Here is an 18,083-nt window from a genome sequence, read left to right on the forward strand (position 1 = left end):
CGTTTCCGATTGGCTGTACCCTTCTCGACCGTAAGGCTGGAGTTGTTGACTTCCGTGTGGACTGAGCCAACGACCGGAAGCGGGGATGAGGCACTCGAACATTACGTCATCTTGGGGTTGATGGGCCAATCAGCTTCAGCAGCGGGACTCAAGAAACACCAATGAGCGGCTGTCTAGCTGCTGCGGGGTCAGCTTTGGGCGGAAGTGGGTTTATAGACCCAGACGAGCGAGATGGGGGTGAAGCTGGAGGTGTTTCGGGTCAGTGACTCGGGAGTAGGTTAGGTAACTGGTTGGGAGATTTCCTTGGTTTGGGGGCGAAGCTGTACAGAGTGGGGACTCCAAAGAGGGAGCCGCTCCTGGGAGAACGCACTGGAGACTTGAGAGAGACTTTGACAGTTGGGAACTCAGGAGGGGGCGTTACATTGTGGGGGTCGGAGTGGAGCGTCTGGATTTGGGGAATCTAAGAGTAGGGCCTCTCGGGGGTGGGCAGGCGGCTCAGTGAAGGAAAGCTCCAGATCCTGGTGGGTGGGCGGGCGCCTCCGACAGGGAGACTCCTAGACTTAGGGAAGCTAAGAACTTTGAAAGTTGAGATCTTCTGGCTTTGAGGTGTTCCCGGCATCTGATTAGGGGAGTAATGAGGTCTCAAGAAGGTGTCTTTGTAGTAAATGCTCTTGTGCTGCTGCTGGGATCTGTGTGCTCTTTGAGACAAAGACTTGGAGGAGACTCACAGGAATAAAGCCTCCTGGATTATGGGGACCAGGCTTTCTGTACCCTTAGTGGGAGTTCTGGGGTTCATAGGGGAGAGCATGAGGAGGTAGTCCTGGATTCTGCCGGAGAGTGTGTCTGTCCTCCAGGCACTGCAGTCTTCCTGGGGTGATGGTCCCAGGCCCTGTTCATGTACCCACTGCCTTTGCAGATGACACTCTACCTCACTTTCCCTGTGGCTATGTTCTGGATTTCCAATCAGGCTGAGTGGTTTGAGGACTATGTCATACAGCGCAAGGTGGGCATAGAGAGAATATTCGCCTGTTCATTCAAGCGGTTGGTGAAGTGGGTGGGGCACCAGCGTACTGGGGACCAGACCTAGGTGTGGGGTTCTTGAGTCTCCTGGCTTGTGCCTTCAGTTGTGACTTTGTCCCCACAGAGGGAGCTGTGGCCACCTGAGAAGGAGAGCCAGGTAAGTAACCTCTTTTTCATCCCATCAGAGGGAGAGAGGAGTCTGGGTCCCCATAGCCATGATGCATTTTGAATGGAAGTTTTCCCCTTAACCATGGGTAGATAACTGAGAGAAGAAGGGCGTATGATTTCTTTTTTGCCTTCTTGAGGGGTGAAGCTGGTCTCACTTAGACTCCCTATAATTGGCCTGGGGCATCCAGTTTAGATACTGAAATCTGAAACCAGGGACAGGGTGGTGGGAGAGGGTCCACGGCACCTGAGTATGTGCCCCCTCCTTCTTTCCTATCCCATCCCTTTCCCACTCCCAGCGTCAAGAGCTAGAAGAATTCAAAGAGAGGATACGGAAGCAGCGGGAGGAGAAACTCCTTCGCGCTGCCCAGCAGAGCTCCTGAGGCCTCCAAATGCTTGAGTCCCAACCCCTCCACCCATGAAATAACACATACTCAGTTCCTTGTTGCTTGTGCTAGTGTTTTATTGTTTGCTTTCAGGGGCCCAGTGGGGCCCAGGACAGTTTGGGCCCTCAGGGCGCTTGTGTCTGGGGCTGGGGGCTGCTGTTCCTGCGGAAACCGAGAGCACTGGGGTCCTGAGGGGTGAGCAGGGGTTGAGGGCTGAGGGTCCCAGCTCGTTTCTGCGCTCCGTCCTGTGGATGAGAAGGTATCAGCCAGAGGGAGGACCAAGGGCAGCACAGGTCAGAGATGACACAAACATTGGAGAGAAGGTACTGATGGGAATCCGTGTCCTTCCTCCTCCTGTGTGACTGCCCCCTCTGTCCCCATAGAGAAATCTGTTTACCTTCATTATCTGCCATTTAGGGTGGTGTTTGGGTGTGAGGTGGCAGGTCTTAGGGCTCTTACTGGGGTCTTGATCAGAACTCAGCTGTGCATAGGTACGTGGGAATGTGTGGATGTGCTCCTTATGTGAGTGAGCTCCCGTGTCCTCCTCCCTGAGATGTCACCCCAGGAAGGTGGCCTGTTCTCTCCCTCTTTCTTTCTTAAAACCCTCAGACAGGGTAGGGGCAAGAGACATGAGTTTCAGCCACAGCTCTGACATTAAATGGCCCTTGTGTGACCTTGAGCCCTTCTCAGGTCTGCTGTATCTGGGGCTTGCTTGGTCTTCTTAACTGAATTCTCAGCAGAAGATGGACAGAGATGAGGGAGGGGTCCCATTCACTCCTGGCCAGGGATGAGCAAGGTTAGAGAGTACAGCCTGGTAGGTGTCATCAGCAATGATGGAACATCACCTACCTTAGGGCCAATGGGCTGAAAGCCAGGCAGGGTGCTGACTGTCACACGCTGGTCATCCATTCGGCGGCCCTGGGTGCTGGCCAGCATGTCCATGAGACTGTCGATCTCGGGTGTGGAGCCATCTTCTGCACGGAGCAGAAACACGTGGCCATGAACATATAGACAGATTCCAGAGGAGCCTGGCGTGGTCATCTCCCTGCCGCCCCCACCCGCACACCACAGGCTGCCCCTGCACACTGTACTTCCCCCATTCCCACCATCAGGCAGCATCCCCAGGCCCAGGCTCACGGCTCTCAGAAGTCTGGCCCGGTCCGGCCTGCAGCGAACAGCGCTGCTCCTCCATCCGACCACCCTGAACGTGGCTCAGCAGGTTGAAGAAACCCTCCTGGTCTGGTGAGCCCGCCTGGGGACAGACACACTTGGTTTGACTGGGGATTCCTCCCCTTCTTTCCCAGTGAGCTGGCTCCCAACCCGTCCCTGAGCCTGCCCTCTTGGCTCCGCCAGTTCTTACCATGGTCCTTGTCGATCTGCTGCTCTGCAGAGCTACTCTGAATGAGACATGAGTCTCCTTGATGCTGGTGCCTGCCCCAGGGGCCCCAGCCAGTAGCATCACTTCACGTGGTGCCGCCTCTAGGGATAGGCCTGCCTGTGACAGCATCCTGCCTGCCCTGCCGTCCTAGATTGGGTCCTGACTGGGATGGGCTGGGGTCTGGGGCACAAAGGAAGAAAATGGGGCTCTGGAGCCACCCCTAAGTCCCAGCACCTGCCACCTTGTAGGGGTCAGTACCAGGATCCTTGCCCTCTGCCTTGGGGCTAGGGACCAGTTCATAAACCTTCTGCCCATCAGCACCTCCATGTGGTGACAAATGGGTCAGGGGACCCCGGAGACTCACTTGCTAATTAGGTGCCCTACAAATTAACTAGTCCTGTCAGTTTCAGGCTCTGAGAGTTGGAGGAGCTGAGGGGGGGGTGGGGCGCTCTTACCTGGCTTGAGGGGTCTGAGCCCCCCTCCTCTCCTTTCTCTCCTTGCTCCATCGTTGTTCTTCCACTGGACTCCACTTTCTGCTCTTCTCTGTTCCAGCCCTGTGCCAGGAAGGCCTTTTAAACAACCAGGATGTGGGGGGAGTGGATACCCTCTCTAGTCCCAAATCCCCAGCTCATGCCCCATCTGCTCCCACCCAAGCTTAAGCCCCATAAAGATGATCCAGATAATTGTTTGCCCAGAATATTGCTGGGCCTGGCACAGGGTGGGAGGGAGGGTAGCCTGGGTGTGAACCTCACCAGACCCAGCGGCACTTACTAACTAGGCCCCAAGAGCTGACAGGTGGAGCGTGGAAGAAGCCTAGAGCAGTTTTGGAGAAGACAGGCCAACAGGGGAGCGTAAGGCTGCAGCCCACCTGTGGGATCCAGTGGAGTCTATGTCCACCCTGGCCAGCCCACTAGCTCCCTCACGGTACTTGTGGCCTCATCCTGCTGGAAGGGCAGTTGCCATTGGCAGGGGGAAGCAGAAGAGGAAGCTGGAGCCCAGGAGCCTTTCCCCACCTCCCTGCAACCTCCTCAGGCACCACCACCCAGCCTAACTCGAGCTCTGCCACTTGGACAGCATTTCCAAAGGACATCCTGGCCACCCTGCCCTCTGCTCATTGTCCTTGAGACCTGGTTGCCTCCCCACTGCTCCCCAAGACAAAATCTGTGTTCCCCTGTCCACCTGCCACCCAGATGCAAGTTGAACTGCCTCTGATCCATCACCCCACACCCATGTGGGAACAGGAGATGAAGTCCCTGCCCCCATGCCTTAACAACTTTATTTCAGTGACCTAGGAGCCTTGTCCCCCGAACAAGATGTCTTTCTGGAAACCAGTTACAGTTTCTTCTCAGAATAAACTGTCTCCACTATCCTACCCCTGCCTGGGACACCCTAATCCAGGGCTCAAGTCCTCAGTGATGATGGGATGTTCAGCAGTGGGTGCACACGTTTTCCAAGGGCAGACTGGGTGGTTTAAAGCAACACTATTGTCTAAAGGCTCTGGAGGATGGAGGTCTGAAATCAGTGTTAGCAGGGCCGTGCTTCCTCTGCAACCCGGTTTCAGGGTCTGTCTTAGCTGTATTTCTGCTAGCTGCCGGCTACCTTTGCTGTGCCTTGGCTTGTAAGTACTGCACTCCAGCCGGCCTGTGTGGGCATAGGGTGTTCTCTCTGTGTGTCTTCATAGGACAGTCTTATGTGGACACCAGTCATATTGGAATAGGGGCTCACCTCCTCTGTGTGACCTCATATTAACTAACTAATCTGTGATGATATTACTTCCAAATAAGGTCACATTCTGAGGCACTGGGGATTAGAACTTCAACATCTTTGGTAGTGGTGGGGGTGCCAATGGTAGGGACACAGTTCAACCCATAACACTGGAGGACCCTGGTTACCCCGTCAAGTACAGTGGGAGATGAGGTGCTTCTGGCTCCTCCTTTTGTACCTGCTGCCTATTCTGTCTCCAAGGTCTGGAGGAGGTATCTCATCTTCTCTGCTCTTAACCCTCCCTTGGCTTCCATTATTCTCAAAAGCAAACCCAAATACCCTGGAGGTAAGGGAATGGTCAAAATGGATTGGGATGGAGGAACAGCCCTGAAGGTGCTGAAAGCCACTGACCCAGGCAGCTCCTTGGTTTTGCAAGTTTGAGCCCAACCTGAGCAACTTAGCAGGACACCATCTCAAAATAAAAAGGACTGGGTACATAGCTCAGTGTTAGAATGCCCCTGAGTAGTTCAATCCCCAGACACGGGGGTGGGGGGGGCACTGATGTACACTTCAGGTGGAGGGAACATGTGGCTTATGAACTACTTATTGGGATCAAACTTTTGAAGAAGACAGAGGGAAGGCTGGGGGTAAAGCTCAGTGGTAGAACATTAGCCTAGCCTGCTCATGGTTCGATCCCCAGCACTACAGGGGGGTAAAAAGGAAAAGAAGAGCCTAAACTCCCACCTAGGCTGGCAACCACGTTGGTTTGACTGTGAGTGTAGCATTTTTATCACTGCAAGTTCTATGCCCCGGAAAACCTCTCAATCTGGGCAAACCAGAATGGGTTATTCTGACATTGTCCTAAAGAAAACAGGCTCCTGTCACATTCCAGACTGTCACCTCCAGCTGCACATGTCAACCCCCTCCCTTTTCCTCCACAGGAATGGCTGTTTCTAGATGTCATTCAGAGGTTAGTCCCTCAGAGAGGCCCCCTGGCACCTCCCCCAGCTCGTGTGCTTGCTATAACTAGTCTATTTCCTTCAGGGAAGGATTGCTTCTTTTACTCCTTTAGCTTAACTTATGAGAGAAAACACACGACCTATGACCTTCTGAGTTTGGCTTATTTCGCTTAACATAATGGTCTCAAGTTTCATCTGTTTTCCTGCAAATGCCGTAATTTAATTTTTTTAATGGCAGAATAAAATTCCATTGTGTGTATATGTATGTATGTGTGTGCGTGTGTGTATGTATATATATATATCCCTTTTTCCTTATCCATTCGTCAATTGATGGACCCTTAGGCTGGCTTCATGGTTTTGCTACTGTGAATTGTGCTGCTATATACATATATCACTATAGTATACTGATTTTTTTGACAATCATTGAGCCACACCCCCAGCCCTTTTTATATTTTATTTTGAGACAGGATCTCACCAAGTTGCTCAGGAACTTGCTAAGTTGCTGAGGCTGGCTTTGAACTCACGATCTTCCTGCCTCAGCTGGGATTACAGGTGGGCACTCCTGTGCCCAGCCCTGACTTAAATTCTTTAATATAAATACTGAGGAGTGGTATAGCTGGGTCATATAGTGGTTCCATGCTTAATCTTTTGAGGAACCTCCATAGTGATTTCCATACTGTTCATGCTAATTTACAATCCCACCAACTATTTATTTATTTTTATTTTTTTTTAAAGAGAGAGTGAGGGGGAGAGAGAGAGAATTTTTTAATATTTATTTTTTAGTTATCGGTGGACACACATCTTTGTTTGTATGCGGTGCTGAGGATCGAACCCGGGCCGCACGCATGCCAGGCGAGCGCGCTACCACTTGAGCCATATCCCCAGCCCCCCCACCAACTATTTAAAAATGCTCCTTTTTCTCCACATCCTCTCCAGCATTTATTAGTTTGTATTCTTTTTTAATTGGTTGCTCAAAACATTACAATGATCTTGACATATCATGTATCATACATTTGATTCAAATGGGGTATGAATTCTTATTTTTCCCAAGTGTAGTTTGTATTTTTTTTAAGAGAGAGAGAGAATTTCAATATTTATTTTTTCTACTTCTCGGCGGACACAATATCCCTGTCTGCATGTGGCACCGAGGATTGAACCCGGGCTGCACGCATGCCAGGCGAGCGCGCCACCACCTGAGCCACATGCCCAGCCCCTAGTTTGTATTCTTGATGACTGCCATTCTGACTGGAGAAAGAGCAAATATCAAATTTCACTGTAGTTTGATTTACATTTCCCTAATTGCTAATGATGTCAAACATTTTAAAATATATTTGTTGGCCATTCATATTTATTCTTTCAAGAAGTGTCTGCTTAATTTATTCACTCATTTATTATTTGGGTTACTTGGGGTTTTTTTTTTTTTTGGTGTTGAGTTTTTTGAGTTCTTTGTACATTCTAGATATTAATCCTCTGTCAGAAGAGTAGCTAGCAAAGATTTTTCTCCCAGCACTTTTCACACTCTTTTCACACTCTTGTTTCCTTTGCTGTGCAGAAGCTTTTTAATTTGATGCCATCCTAATTTTTAACTCTGGGCACTATTTTCTGAGCTTTAGGGGTCCTATGGAGAAATTCTTTGCCCCCCAAGCAACTTTAAGTGCCCCATGGGTGGGCAGGCCTTCTGGTCTTATTCACTCTTGTGTCCCATGTAAGTGGCAGGGGACTCCACACCTAGGAAACTGCCCCCACCCCTAGTACTGGGGATTGAACCCAGTGATAATATCCTATGGAGCTACATCTCTAGACCTTTTGATTTTTTGAGATAGGGTCTCTGAATTGTCTAGGCCTGGCCTCAATCTTGTAATCCTCTTGCCTCAGCCTCCTGAGTAGTTGGGGGTTACAGTTATGGGCCACTGTGCTGGGTTTGGAACATTCTTAACATGGCTGAATGAAGAAACCAGTTCAGATGAGCAGGACTCCCTATTCACAGGTTACATCTGTAACCTCATTTGTATAGGTGATGCTGGGCTGTGCCCTCAGAAACAACAGGAATAGGCACTCAAATTATGAGTTGAGTGTAACTGTGTGTGCATGTCACTCACCCCATGTGTATTTGCTTGTGAATATGAGATTGTCAGCCTATGAGGGTAAGTGTCCTGTCTAGTGACACGCATTCCTTCAGGTACAGGTTCCTGGATCAAATTCCAGTAGGTTCACTCATATGGTGTTAGGGGTCCTGCAGATCCTGTTTCCTCCACTGCACCAGGCTCCCTGTTGTAACGTCAAGCAGGACTGAGAGAAAATTGGATAGCTCAAGTGCATGGCACACAATGGGTGCCCAGGCTTCCTCGCTGGTGGTGGTGGTGCTGCTAATACAGAAGCTGCTGGAATACAGAAGACAAGTGGGTCCTGTTCCAGACCAGGAGGAGGTTTGGGAGCCCCTGTCCTCGCGTGGACACTCTGTATCTCGCAGACAGAGGAACTTCTGGACACCGGGTGCTGATTGCGACTGTGTAAGGCAAAGGGGTTATTGTCCTGCGGTCCTTCTTGCTCACCGCACACAAGCCAGGGAAAGTGGCCGAACTCTCGTCCGTGAGCGCATGGGTCGGGGTGTGTCCCTCCGGAGACTGCGTGGACACACCTGCCCGCCTAATCCGCGCTGGGGTTCCTTGGTCTCCCCAGAGCCTTCTGCGAGGCGGGGCCAGGTGCGCAGGGGCGGGGAAGGGGGCGTGGCCCACGTGGGTGACGCGCAGAACCACGCCCCCACCTTGGGACAGACCCGGAAGCCGCGGAGTTGCTCGAGGGGGAAGATGGCGCCCTCGGGGCTGAAGGCGGTGGTGGGGGAAAGTGAGTGCCTTCGCGGGGCCGGGCTCCGTGTCCCCTGCGGGGCGGACGCCAGGGCGCACGGTCTCTGGGAGCCCAGGACCCCGGCGGGGAGTTGGGGGCTGAACTGGGTGGTGCCCGAGCACCTGACCCTCGAGGGGGCGGGCGGGGACTTGGTTCCAGCGGACGCCCAGTTCCTCAGGTGCTGCAGCAGAACAGAGCTGGGCCCGGGGACCCAGAGGAGCCGGTAGTGGGTGGCGGAGGCTGGAGACATGACCCCTGGGCCCCCTAAACTGCCTGCAGGAGGAGGGCATAGCTGGACCTCTCCAGACTCGGTGTCTGAGCCGGGCAAAGTTCTGGGGCTGGACTCTAGTGGCCCCACCATGCGCTGGTCAGAGACTCCAGGTGGTTTGAGTGCTCAGGGGGCGTGTCCAGGCCCCACGGGGTGATGTGGGGGGCGCCTTCCTCCTTGCCCTATCTTCGGGAGCCCCTTGCAGCGACAGGACCCAGGCGTCCAGGCCTCGCGGGCGCAGGTCCTCTACCCCTCCCCCACCTCTGGTAGTTCCGGCCTCAGCTGCTCCTTCCGCCCTGGCGGTCCAGATAACAGTGGACGTGACACTCTGGCCGGGCCAAGCTAGGCTACCCTGTTCCTTTTCTCCATTCCTTCCTCTGGGCAGGGCAGACTGGCTCAGACCTCCAGCACTTCAGCCCAAAAGGGAGGCCCTTATACAGTGGGTGATGGGAAGAGGGGATACAGATGAGGAAACTGAGGACTCGTGGTTGATGGGATGAGCACAGCTAGGCACACATCAGAGCTGGGAACTTGGGGTCTTGCAGTCTAGTCTTAAGTGGATCTAATGGAGGTGGGGTGGGGGCCTGATTGGTAGCCCCACAGAAGGAAAACTGGAAGTGGGGAGGCAGACCCTTCCTCTCCATTCATTCATGGATATATGGAATGGCAACTTGTACCCCAAGCCCTGTGCTGCTTAGGATAGAGGGTACTTAGGCAAGTTGCCTGTCCTCTCAGAACCTGTTTCCCTGTCTGTAAATTGGGAGGGGCTGATGCCAGGAGCTACCTCTCCAGATCAGGGGGCAGGGATGAATGGGAGTTAAGATGAGGGTCTAGCATCCTGAGCCCTCCCCACTCTTCCCTGCAGAAATTCTGAGTGGAGTCATTCGAAGCGTCAAAAAGGATGGGGAGTGGAAGGTAGGGGTAACCAGAGTTGGCCCCTTGCCCCAGTCTACATGGGGGGGTCCCTCTGTACCTACAAGAAATTTTTGAGGAGGCTGTTGATCCACGGGGTGGGAGCTGGGTGTATGGGTCTTGGGTCCTCCGTCCCAGCCAACCCTTGAAACTGTTGATCTCTCCACTTCCCCCTACCCCTTCTGGGGTCAGCCATAGCTCCTTCTGCCTCTTGTCTGCCCATTGGTCAATCTGTCTGTCCATTCACCTGGACAGGTGCTCATCATGGACCATCCAAGCATGCGTATCCTGTCGTCCTGCTGTAAAATGTCAGACATCCTGGCTGAGGGCATCACCAGTGAGTGGACCCCCACCTCATGCTCTGGGTAGAACCTGAGTATGGGATCCCCTGAATGTGGGGCCCTTGGGTATAACTCTTAAATGTGAGATCCCCTAAAGTTATCCCAAACTCCCAAGTATGTCCCTGTCCCTGCATAGACCACCTAGAGCATGTGACCAAGTACTTCTCTCAGGTATGCAAGCTGAGGGTCCCACGAAGGACCCTGTCTGCAGTCCTTACCAGGGACTGCTGAGGGCTCAGCCTCCTTGACTGCAGCCCCATGTAGAGCTCCCAGGGAGACTCTGAGCCTGGCCCCTTGTGAATGCATAGCCTTCTGTGGGTGACCTGCAGGGTATATGGCTGTGTGGTCCTAAAGATACAAAACATGTAGCTCCTGGGTGTCTGTCTCCTGCTTAGAACTTCAGGTGATGCAGCTCCCCTAAGCATCCAATCCCCCAAGCCTGAGACTCTCCATGTGCCCCTGGCCTATGCCACCCACGAGTACCCCTTCTTCTGTTGCTATTAGTTGTTGAAGACATCAACAAGCGGCGTGAACCCATCCCCAGTCTGGAAGCCATTTATTTGCTGAGCCCCACGGAGAAGGTGCCTCTATGAGTGAGCATGCTCATGGGTGCATGCATGTGTGTGGCCTTTGGGCATGCTTGTGTCCGGTGGAGGATGGGCAGTGGCTGGGGGGCCCAGGCAAAGGATGGGTCTGGGGTGCAGGGTCAGGCCCAGAGAGTGATCTGCATTCCCCAGTCGGTTCAGGCACTGATCGCAGACTTCCGGGGAACCCCGACCTTCACCTACAAAGCAGCACACATCTTCTTCACTGATAGTGAGTGAGGAGAGTGGGGGATGTGGAAGGGTAGTGGGTGAGAGTGTGGGGTGGCTCTGGTCTGATGGCCCCTCTGTCCAACCCAGCCTGCCCCGAGCCCCTGTTCAGTGAGCTGGGCCGCTCTCGCCTGGCAAAGGTGGTGAAGACGCTGAAAGAAATCCACCTTGCCTTCCTCCCCTACGAGGCCCAGGTACAGCCCAGGTGGAGGTGGGGTGTCTGCGACCACAGACAAAATATGTATAGAGAGTCAGAGAGGGAAGGAGCCAACCCAGGAGCTTTGTGAACCCTGCAGATCTCGGCAACTGGTGTTCCATCCCTCTGGGCTGCTCCAGGGGTCAGCTGGAGTCTTCCCAAGGGGGAGGACTGGGGGACTTACCCGTGGACTCTTACAGGCATTGATTGGTGGCTGCCCCCAGACTGCCTTGAGACTAGCAGAGCAGACTCTGGAGACCAGGGAAGGCCCAAGCAGATAGATGCAGGTAGCAGCAGCTTCAAGTTAGGCAGGTTTGACCTACAGTGGTGGCCCTGGCACTTGTGTCCCCCAGGTGTTCTCCCTGGATGTCCCTCACAGCACTTACAACCTCTACTGCCCCTTCCGGGCAGGGGAGCGAGCACGGCAGCTTGAGGCACTGGCCCAGCAAATTGCTACACTGTGTGCCACTCTGCAGGAGTACCCAGCCATCCGCTACCGCAAGTGGGGACCCAGCCCAGCCCGCAGGCCCCATGCTACCCTCTGCCCTTGACCCCATCCTGCATCCGGTTTTTAGTCTCTCTTCGGACCCCAGTCCTAGTCCTCACTCTGACCCCTAACTCCCATCCTCAACCCCAACTTTAACCTCTGACTGTGACCAGCCCTTCCGGACCCCATATTCTAATGTCCTTGTGTCTGACCATCCAACTTCTAGGGGTCCAGAGGACACAGCCCAGTTGGCCCATGCAGTCCTGGCCAAGCTGAATGCCTTCAAGGCGGACACTCCCAGTCTGGGCGAGGTGAGGGGGTGTTGGGGAAGTGCAGGGTCAAGGCCCTGCAGGGTCAGGGTCAGGGTCAGCATTAGCATCCTTATCCCTGCCTCTGACTCTCCTGAGCCACCCAGAGCCCTGAGAAGACCCGCTCACAGCTGTTGATTGTGGACCGGGCAGCAGACCCTGTGTCCCCACTGCTGCATGAGCTAACGTTCCAGGCCATGGCTTATGACCTGTTGGACATTGAACAGGACACATACAGGTGGGTGGACCTTGGAGCCTGCTGACCCCAGTTGCCCCCAACCTGGGACCCTTGTGCTTACCGAGTGCCCTGACCCTCATGTCCCCCTTCCTGCCCTTACAGGTATGAGACCACCGGGTTGAGTGAGGCTCGGGAGAAGGCCGTGCTGCTGGACGAGGACGACGACCTGTGGGTGGAGCTTCGACACATGCACATTGCTGATGTGTCCAAGTGGGTGCTCGCAGTGGGTGCTGGAGGTGTGGGCCCCGCCTGGATGCCCCTAACTCCTTCCTCCTATGGGCCCGCTATGTGGCTATGGGATCCCTGCTGCCCCCAGGCTTTGGGTCTAGGCTTTGGACTGACCCTCCATAAGTCACACCCTTCAGTGGGACTCTTGACCGTCCTCCAGCCTCATCCTACCCCCGGACCCCCAGGGACATGTCCCTGCCTGTCATTTCCATCTGCGAAACTGCACTAACCTCACACTGAAGTCCCAGCACCAGCCCCTATCTCACCCTGCCCTCCCTCTTGGCTAGGAGGGTCACGGAGCTTTTGAAGACATTCTGTGAGAGCAAGAGGATGACCACTGACAAGGTAGCCCCCACCCCAACCTTGGCTGGGAGTGGAGGAAAGCCCCTCCCACTTGGATCAGGGCGGGGCCTCATCCAAGATGCTGAGCCTGGAGTGGGATCCCGGTGGGCAGGGTTTGGCTTCAAGCCCACCCCCTGCGGTCTGCCACACTCCCTCAGGCCAACATCAAAGACCTGTCCCACATTCTGAAAAAGATGCCGCAGTACCAGAAGGAGCTGAACAAGGTGATAGAGCCCGGTTGGGTGGAACCTCCATCCCGGGGCTGCTGAGGCCCTCAGCCCCAGGCTCTGTCCTGTGCTCAGCCGTGACTCCACATTTGTGACCCCAACTCCCACACCCCACTCTGCAGTATTCTACGCACCTGCATCTAGCCGACGACTGCATGAAGCGCTTCAAGGGTTCTGTGGAGAAGCTGTGCAGTGTGGAGCAGGTGTGGTGGGGCCAGCCCAAAGGGCCACCCCCTGAGAGGGATGGGGTTTGGGAGAGGGCGGAGCCTGTTGGGGGGTCCTGGTGAGCAGGTGGGCATGTGGAGTGGGAACCTCAGGGGTGGGACCTGGTTGGGGGGTGTGGTCTTGGAGAGGTGAGACTCGAGTGGGGGGTGGAGTGAGGGGTGGAGCTTGTGGGGAGGTGGTCCTGGGGCTGGGTTGAGGCCTGGGCCTATTTGGGAGGGGCAGCCTTGGAGAAGTGGGGCCTCAGGAGACCTGTTAAAGATGAGGTGCCCGCAGGACCTGGCCATGGGCTCTGACGCAGAGGGGGAGAAGATCAAGGATGCCATGAAATTGATGGTCCCCGTGCTGCTGGATGCAGCGGTGCCACCTTATGACAAGATCCGCGTCCTGTTACTCTACATCCTCCTCCGGAATGGTGGGTGGGCCTGGGGGTTCTTGGGACTTCCCTTTCACCGGTGTCTCTTAACAATCCCGGGAAACTTCCAGCCCTACAGCTTCCCAACACCAGGCATGCTGAATCCATCACATCCCCTTTCTGGGCCCTGTGACCCTCTTCCAACTATGAGATCCTCCACAGAGCCCTTCCCTCCTCCCATTAAACATGGAATTTATCCAAAATAAGCGTTTCTTTAAACTTGGTATCCCCTCTACTGATTCTGGAGGACCCCATTCTCCCTCAGGGATGCGGATCCATAGTCTCCCTGGCATGAGAATTTCCCTTTACACTAACTCCAGGGGATGCCTGGATCCTGAGGACCTCCCAACAGTGGGACATGCTCATCGAAGTCCTGGGATACCTCTTAGCCCCGGATCCTGTGTAGCCACTTTCTGGCCCCCTTCCCCTTCCCCAGGTGTGAGCGAGGAGAACCTGGCCAAGCTGATCCAGCATGCCAACGTGCAGGCCTACAGCAGCCTTGTCCGGAACCTGGAGCAGCTGGGGGGCACCGTCACCAATCCTGGGGTATGCCAGGAGCAGGGTCAGAGGCTGGGTGGAAGGAGGCTGAGGGCTTGTGGGGGCAGCTGGGGAGAGGGCCTAGGTCAGAGCCTGGTCCTGTGGTGTGGCTGCACAGGCATGCGTGACCCATGGGGACAGAGTGCCAGGGCCAATCCTAGGGCACACAGTAGGCAGCAGGGTGAGGTGTGCTCACTGCCACACTGGTCCTGGTGACAGTGCAATGTGGGGTATGTGTTCTGAGGGCTAGGGGTATGGTAGGGTCACCGGTGTTTGGGCAGCAAGGCACCCAGAGGACTTGGGGCTCCCTGAGGTCACAGTGGACACTCCACCCATGCAGCACACACGGCAGCTTCCTGCACTCAGCTCTCGGTTTAGTCTCTCCTGTCTCTCTCTCTGGCCCTACGTGTCCCATCTCCCTTGATCCTGCCTCCTCTGCGGGCCCTGTGTGCCCTTGTCCCCATCTCTCTCGCTGGCCTCTGTCTTCCATCTTTCTGTCTTTCTCTTTGCTCTTGTCTCTCTCCTTCCACCCCCCTTCCTTCCCTACCTGCTTCTGTCCTTGTCTCTCTCAGTCTCCTGAATCTCTCTCTCTCTCTCTCCTATTCCACCTCTTCATCTTTGTCTGCCTACCCCGCTAGCCAGATGAGGCCCCAGTCCCATCTGTGACCCACCTCCTTCCCCCTAACCCCCTACTGGCCCCACCTGGCCCTGCCCGCAGGGCTCAGGGACTTCAATCCGGTTGGAGCGGAGGGAACGCTCGGAGCCCACCTATCAGCTGTCCCGCTGGACTCCGATCATCAAGGACGTGATGGAGGTACTTGGGTGGGGGCTCGGGGCCGTTCCCCCTGATCCTGTCAGCCTCCCTCCTCCTCCTCGTGCTAAGCCTCGGGGCTTAATGGAAAATCCCTCATTACTGGATTCTCCTGACACCCAGTCTGCTCTGGTCACCCCAAACACACACCCCAGGAATTAGGGCAGCAGAGAGCCCTTTAGCTGGGGAGTCTCTTCCTCTCCACCCACTGGCCCCCTCCTCTGCATCCCCCTCTGTTATCTTCCTCCGACCCCTAGATGCCCTCCCCTCACCAGCCCCTGGCCATCTTGCGGCCTGAAAGCGCAACATCAAAGAGCCACAGGCCAGGGGCGTGGCTTCCATCTCCTTGGGGAGTTCTGGTACCCCTTTCTGCTTGACAGCCCGGCCACCTGGCCTCCCCGCCCATGCAGCTTGGAAGTCTGAATTCCTAGGTCCCAAGGGCTGAGGATGTTGATTCGTGGGTCCCCAAGGGGCAGGAGGCGCAGATAGTGGCTCCGCTCTGCCAGGATCTTGACCTCTGTGAGGACTCCAGTCCTTGGTCCCCGTTGTCTGGGGCTCATCTCCTAAATCTCCCTCTCCGGCCCCCAGGATGTGGTGGAGGACCGCCTGGACCGGAAGCTGTGGCCCTTTGTGTCTGATCCTGCTCCCTCATCCAGCTCCCAGGCTGCTGTCAGGTGAGGCCCTGGAGATGCCCTTCACTATCATCCAGGCCCACATCTGAGGGTGGAGTGTGTACGGCCTAGACTGACCTCTTCCCCCCCACAGTGCCCGCTTTGGCCACTGGCACAAGAACAAGGTGGGCACCGAGGCTCGGCCTGGACCTAGGCTCATTGTGTACATCGTGGGTGGTGTGACCATGTCAGAGATGAGGGCCGCCTATGAAGTGACCAGGGCCACTGAGGGCAAGTGGGAGGTACTTATTGGTGAGTAGCCAGGACTGGGGTTCTCAGGGGGCTAGAGTTGGACTTGGGGATCCCTGAGGGACTGGAGCTTAGGTCTCTGGGTGTCTAGGGATGGCTGAAATTAATCTCAGGTCCCTGGAGGTCTGGTGTGGGTCCCTAGAGATTTGGGATTGGACTTTGGGAGCCCTAGGGGGCTGAATCCTAGACTCCAGGGTTTCTGAGGGGCTGGGAGTTAGGTTGCCAGGGAAGGGGTCATCTGGGGCCTGCACTCCCACATTCTCTAGACTCCTGAATTTTAGAAAGTCAGGCTCTTGGTTTGCTGAGGGGCAGGGACAGGCCTCCAACCAGCCAGGACCCAGAGGCCAAGGAAGCACCCTGTTCCTCCCCAATCTCCCCTGCTCACCAGGCTCGTCACATATTCTCACCCCAACCCGATTCCTGGATGACCTCAAGACACTGGACCAGAAGCTGGAGGACATTTCCCTGCCCTGATCTTGTGCCCCACCTCTGATTCCTCCCTTTACAGAGAAATAAATCTTCCCTCTCTCTACCAACGAGCACCCACCTTGCTTTCTTCCCAGGGAAGACCCTGGGAGCTGAGCTGGATCAGGCCTGTGCTGCAGGCCTTACACACACTGCCAGAACCTTCCCCTGGCCCCGAGGGCATCCTCAGCCCTTGGGGAGGTTAAGAACCCTGCTCAGGTTTGACAGTGGGTGGCCCTGAGGTTTACCAGCTGTGAGGCCCTGGCTACCTTGCTGGGTCCCCATGCAGAAATGAGGCCATTAATAGCAGCTGCTTTGCAGAGAAGATGACAGTGTGGGAGAACTGACGGCACAGGACGCTGGCAGGTTCTCCACTCACTGGAGTCCTTTTGGCCATTACTGTTACATTAACAAGCACAAAGGGCTGGTGGTGTTCTCCCCTCCTCCTCCCCCAGGACTGTCCCAAGGGGGCCTGCAGCCACATGCAGCTGAGGTTGTGCCCGGCTCTGGGAATGAGAGTCAGCCTTTGGTCAGGCACACCTGACCCCGCCCTGCTGTTCTCCCCACCCCAGGTGTTCATGGGCTCCTGACTGCAGGACGGATCAGAGCCTTTACTGGAGCGTTGGTTTGCGAGGGTTGCCACAGACTGGCTGGCTTCACAGAAATTTATTGTCCTACGGTTCTGGAGGCTGCAAGTCTGCACCAAGGTGCCAGCCAGGGCCATTTCTTCCGAGGCCTCTTGGTGTGTAGACAGCGTCTTCTCCCTGTGTCCTCACATGGCTGTCCCTCAGTGTGTCTGCGTCCCAATTTTCTCTGTAAGGACACCAGTCGTCTTGGATTAGGGCCCACCTTATGACCTCATTTTCACTTAATTGTCTCTTGAGAGACCCCATCTCCAGGTCATTCTGAGATCCTGGGGGTCAGGACCTCAGCGTGTGAATACCAGGGAGTCACAAGTAGCCTCCAGCACTTGGCTGAACGGAGTGTGAATAAGAGCGTGAGGACAGACTCAGCCCGGCAGGCCACCAGAGGCACGGCAGGGGGCTGTGGGAGGCAGAGGGCCCCCAGGCAGGGGTGGTTAGGGAAGACTTTCCCTGCGAAGAGTGAAAATCCAGAGGGGCTGGGGAGGCTCAGGTGGACGAGCAGCCGGCTGAGCTGGAGGGAGGGTATTGACCAGCGACAAGATCTGAGAGCACTAGGGCCACGCGGCCGGGTGAGGATTTGGGTCCCTGCTGGAGTGACGGGAACCACACGGTGTAACTCTGGCCCCGTGCCCTCTAGAAAGAGGTCCCGAAGGAGGGCCCGGTGAGGGGCGGGGAGGCTGGGGACAGCGCCCCCTGGTGGGGAGCTGGTTGTTTCCTCCCGGTCACCTCCCGGGTTGTGGCCCATCCCAAGGCTGGGCCAGGAGTGGAGACAGGGCACAGGGGACCCTCCTGATTTTGAGTCACAGATTTGTTTGAGAGTTTAGGGAAATTTAAGGACACTTCCCCCCAAATTGCACACATCTCTGTGCAGGTGGAGCCTGAGACAAACTGCGACTCAGCAGTTCAGGTAGATTTCTGGGTCTCCCACCCAGGGCAGAAGTTGGACACGCTGATGTGGAGCGGATGGGGTGCGGGCAAGAAAGAAGATTTGTCGCAAGCCCCTGAGACGGCGTCCTGAATACCCTGCGGCAGGGACCCGTTTTAACTGGCGGAAGACGGAGGGAGTGGGAGGGACATGGTTTTAAAGTTACTTGAACTCAGGGTCCTGGGAAGCCGCGGCTTGGCTCCGGGTCCCGCCGGTGTAGTTAAGCGCAGAGAGCGCCAGGGGGCGCTGCGGCCCGACTTTCCGGCTTCTTTGCTCCTCGGTCTGTGTAACTGAGCTGGGCGACCCTAATTAGAGATGACAGGAAGTGG

The 18,083-nt window shown here is 55.6% G+C and overlaps 3 protein-coding genes across 6 annotated transcripts; 2 read left to right on the forward strand and 1 right to left on the reverse strand.

Annotated features, from left to right (window-relative positions):
• Positions 1-117: 117 nt before the first annotated feature.
• On the forward strand, positions 118-1,632 carry PET100 (PET100 cytochrome c oxidase chaperone). The gene is made up of 4 exons (XM_081285933.1): positions 118-258; positions 917-1,003; positions 1,145-1,177; positions 1,485-1,632. The coding sequence occupies exons 1-4, from the start codon at positions 232-234 to the stop codon at positions 1,566-1,568; spliced, it is 231 nt and encodes a 76-aa protein (XP_081142059.1). The 5' UTR covers positions 118-231; the 3' UTR covers positions 1,569-1,632.
• PCP2 (Purkinje cell protein 2) lies at positions 1,567-3,673 on the reverse strand. Its single transcript, XM_081285934.1, has 4 exons — positions 3,405-3,673; positions 2,709-2,823; positions 2,421-2,545; positions 1,567-1,816 (listed from the first exon to the last, which is right to left on the reverse strand). The coding sequence occupies exons 1-4, from the start codon at positions 3,453-3,455 to the stop codon at positions 1,697-1,699; spliced, it is 411 nt and encodes a 136-aa protein (XP_081142060.1). The 5' UTR covers positions 3,456-3,673; the 3' UTR covers positions 1,567-1,696.
• A 4,575-nt stretch (positions 3,674-8,248) lies between these two features.
• Positions 8,249-16,242, forward strand: STXBP2 (syntaxin binding protein 2). Of its 4 annotated transcripts, none has more exons than XM_081285929.1 (19): positions 8,272-8,456; positions 9,590-9,639; positions 9,892-9,973; positions 10,482-10,558; positions 10,682-10,793; positions 10,880-10,983; positions 11,339-11,487; positions 11,699-11,783; positions 11,888-12,018; positions 12,121-12,228; positions 12,534-12,591; positions 12,747-12,812; positions 12,938-13,018; positions 13,314-13,452; positions 13,889-13,998; positions 14,708-14,803; positions 15,389-15,474; positions 15,566-15,723; positions 16,109-16,242. In XM_081285929.1, exons 1-19 carry the CDS (start codon positions 8,420-8,422, stop codon positions 16,192-16,194), a joined length of 1,815 nt encoding a protein of 604 aa, XP_081142055.1. In that variant the 5' UTR covers positions 8,272-8,419; the 3' UTR covers positions 16,195-16,242. The 4 variants fall into 4 exon arrangements, with proteins under 4 accessions (XP_081142058.1, XP_081142057.1, XP_081142055.1 ...); XM_081285930.1 differs by having other exon boundaries at positions 8,280-8,456; positions 10,715-10,793; XM_081285931.1 differs by lacking the exons at positions 10,682-10,793; positions 10,880-10,983 and having other exon boundaries at positions 8,270-8,456.
• Positions 16,243-18,083: the final 1,841 nt, after the last annotated feature.

This window comes from Spermophilus citellus (assembly GCF_964194105.1).
Source record: "Spermophilus citellus genome assembly, chromosome: 3".
NCBI classification, from domain to species: Eukaryota; Metazoa; Chordata; class Mammalia; order Rodentia; family Sciuridae; genus Spermophilus; species Spermophilus citellus.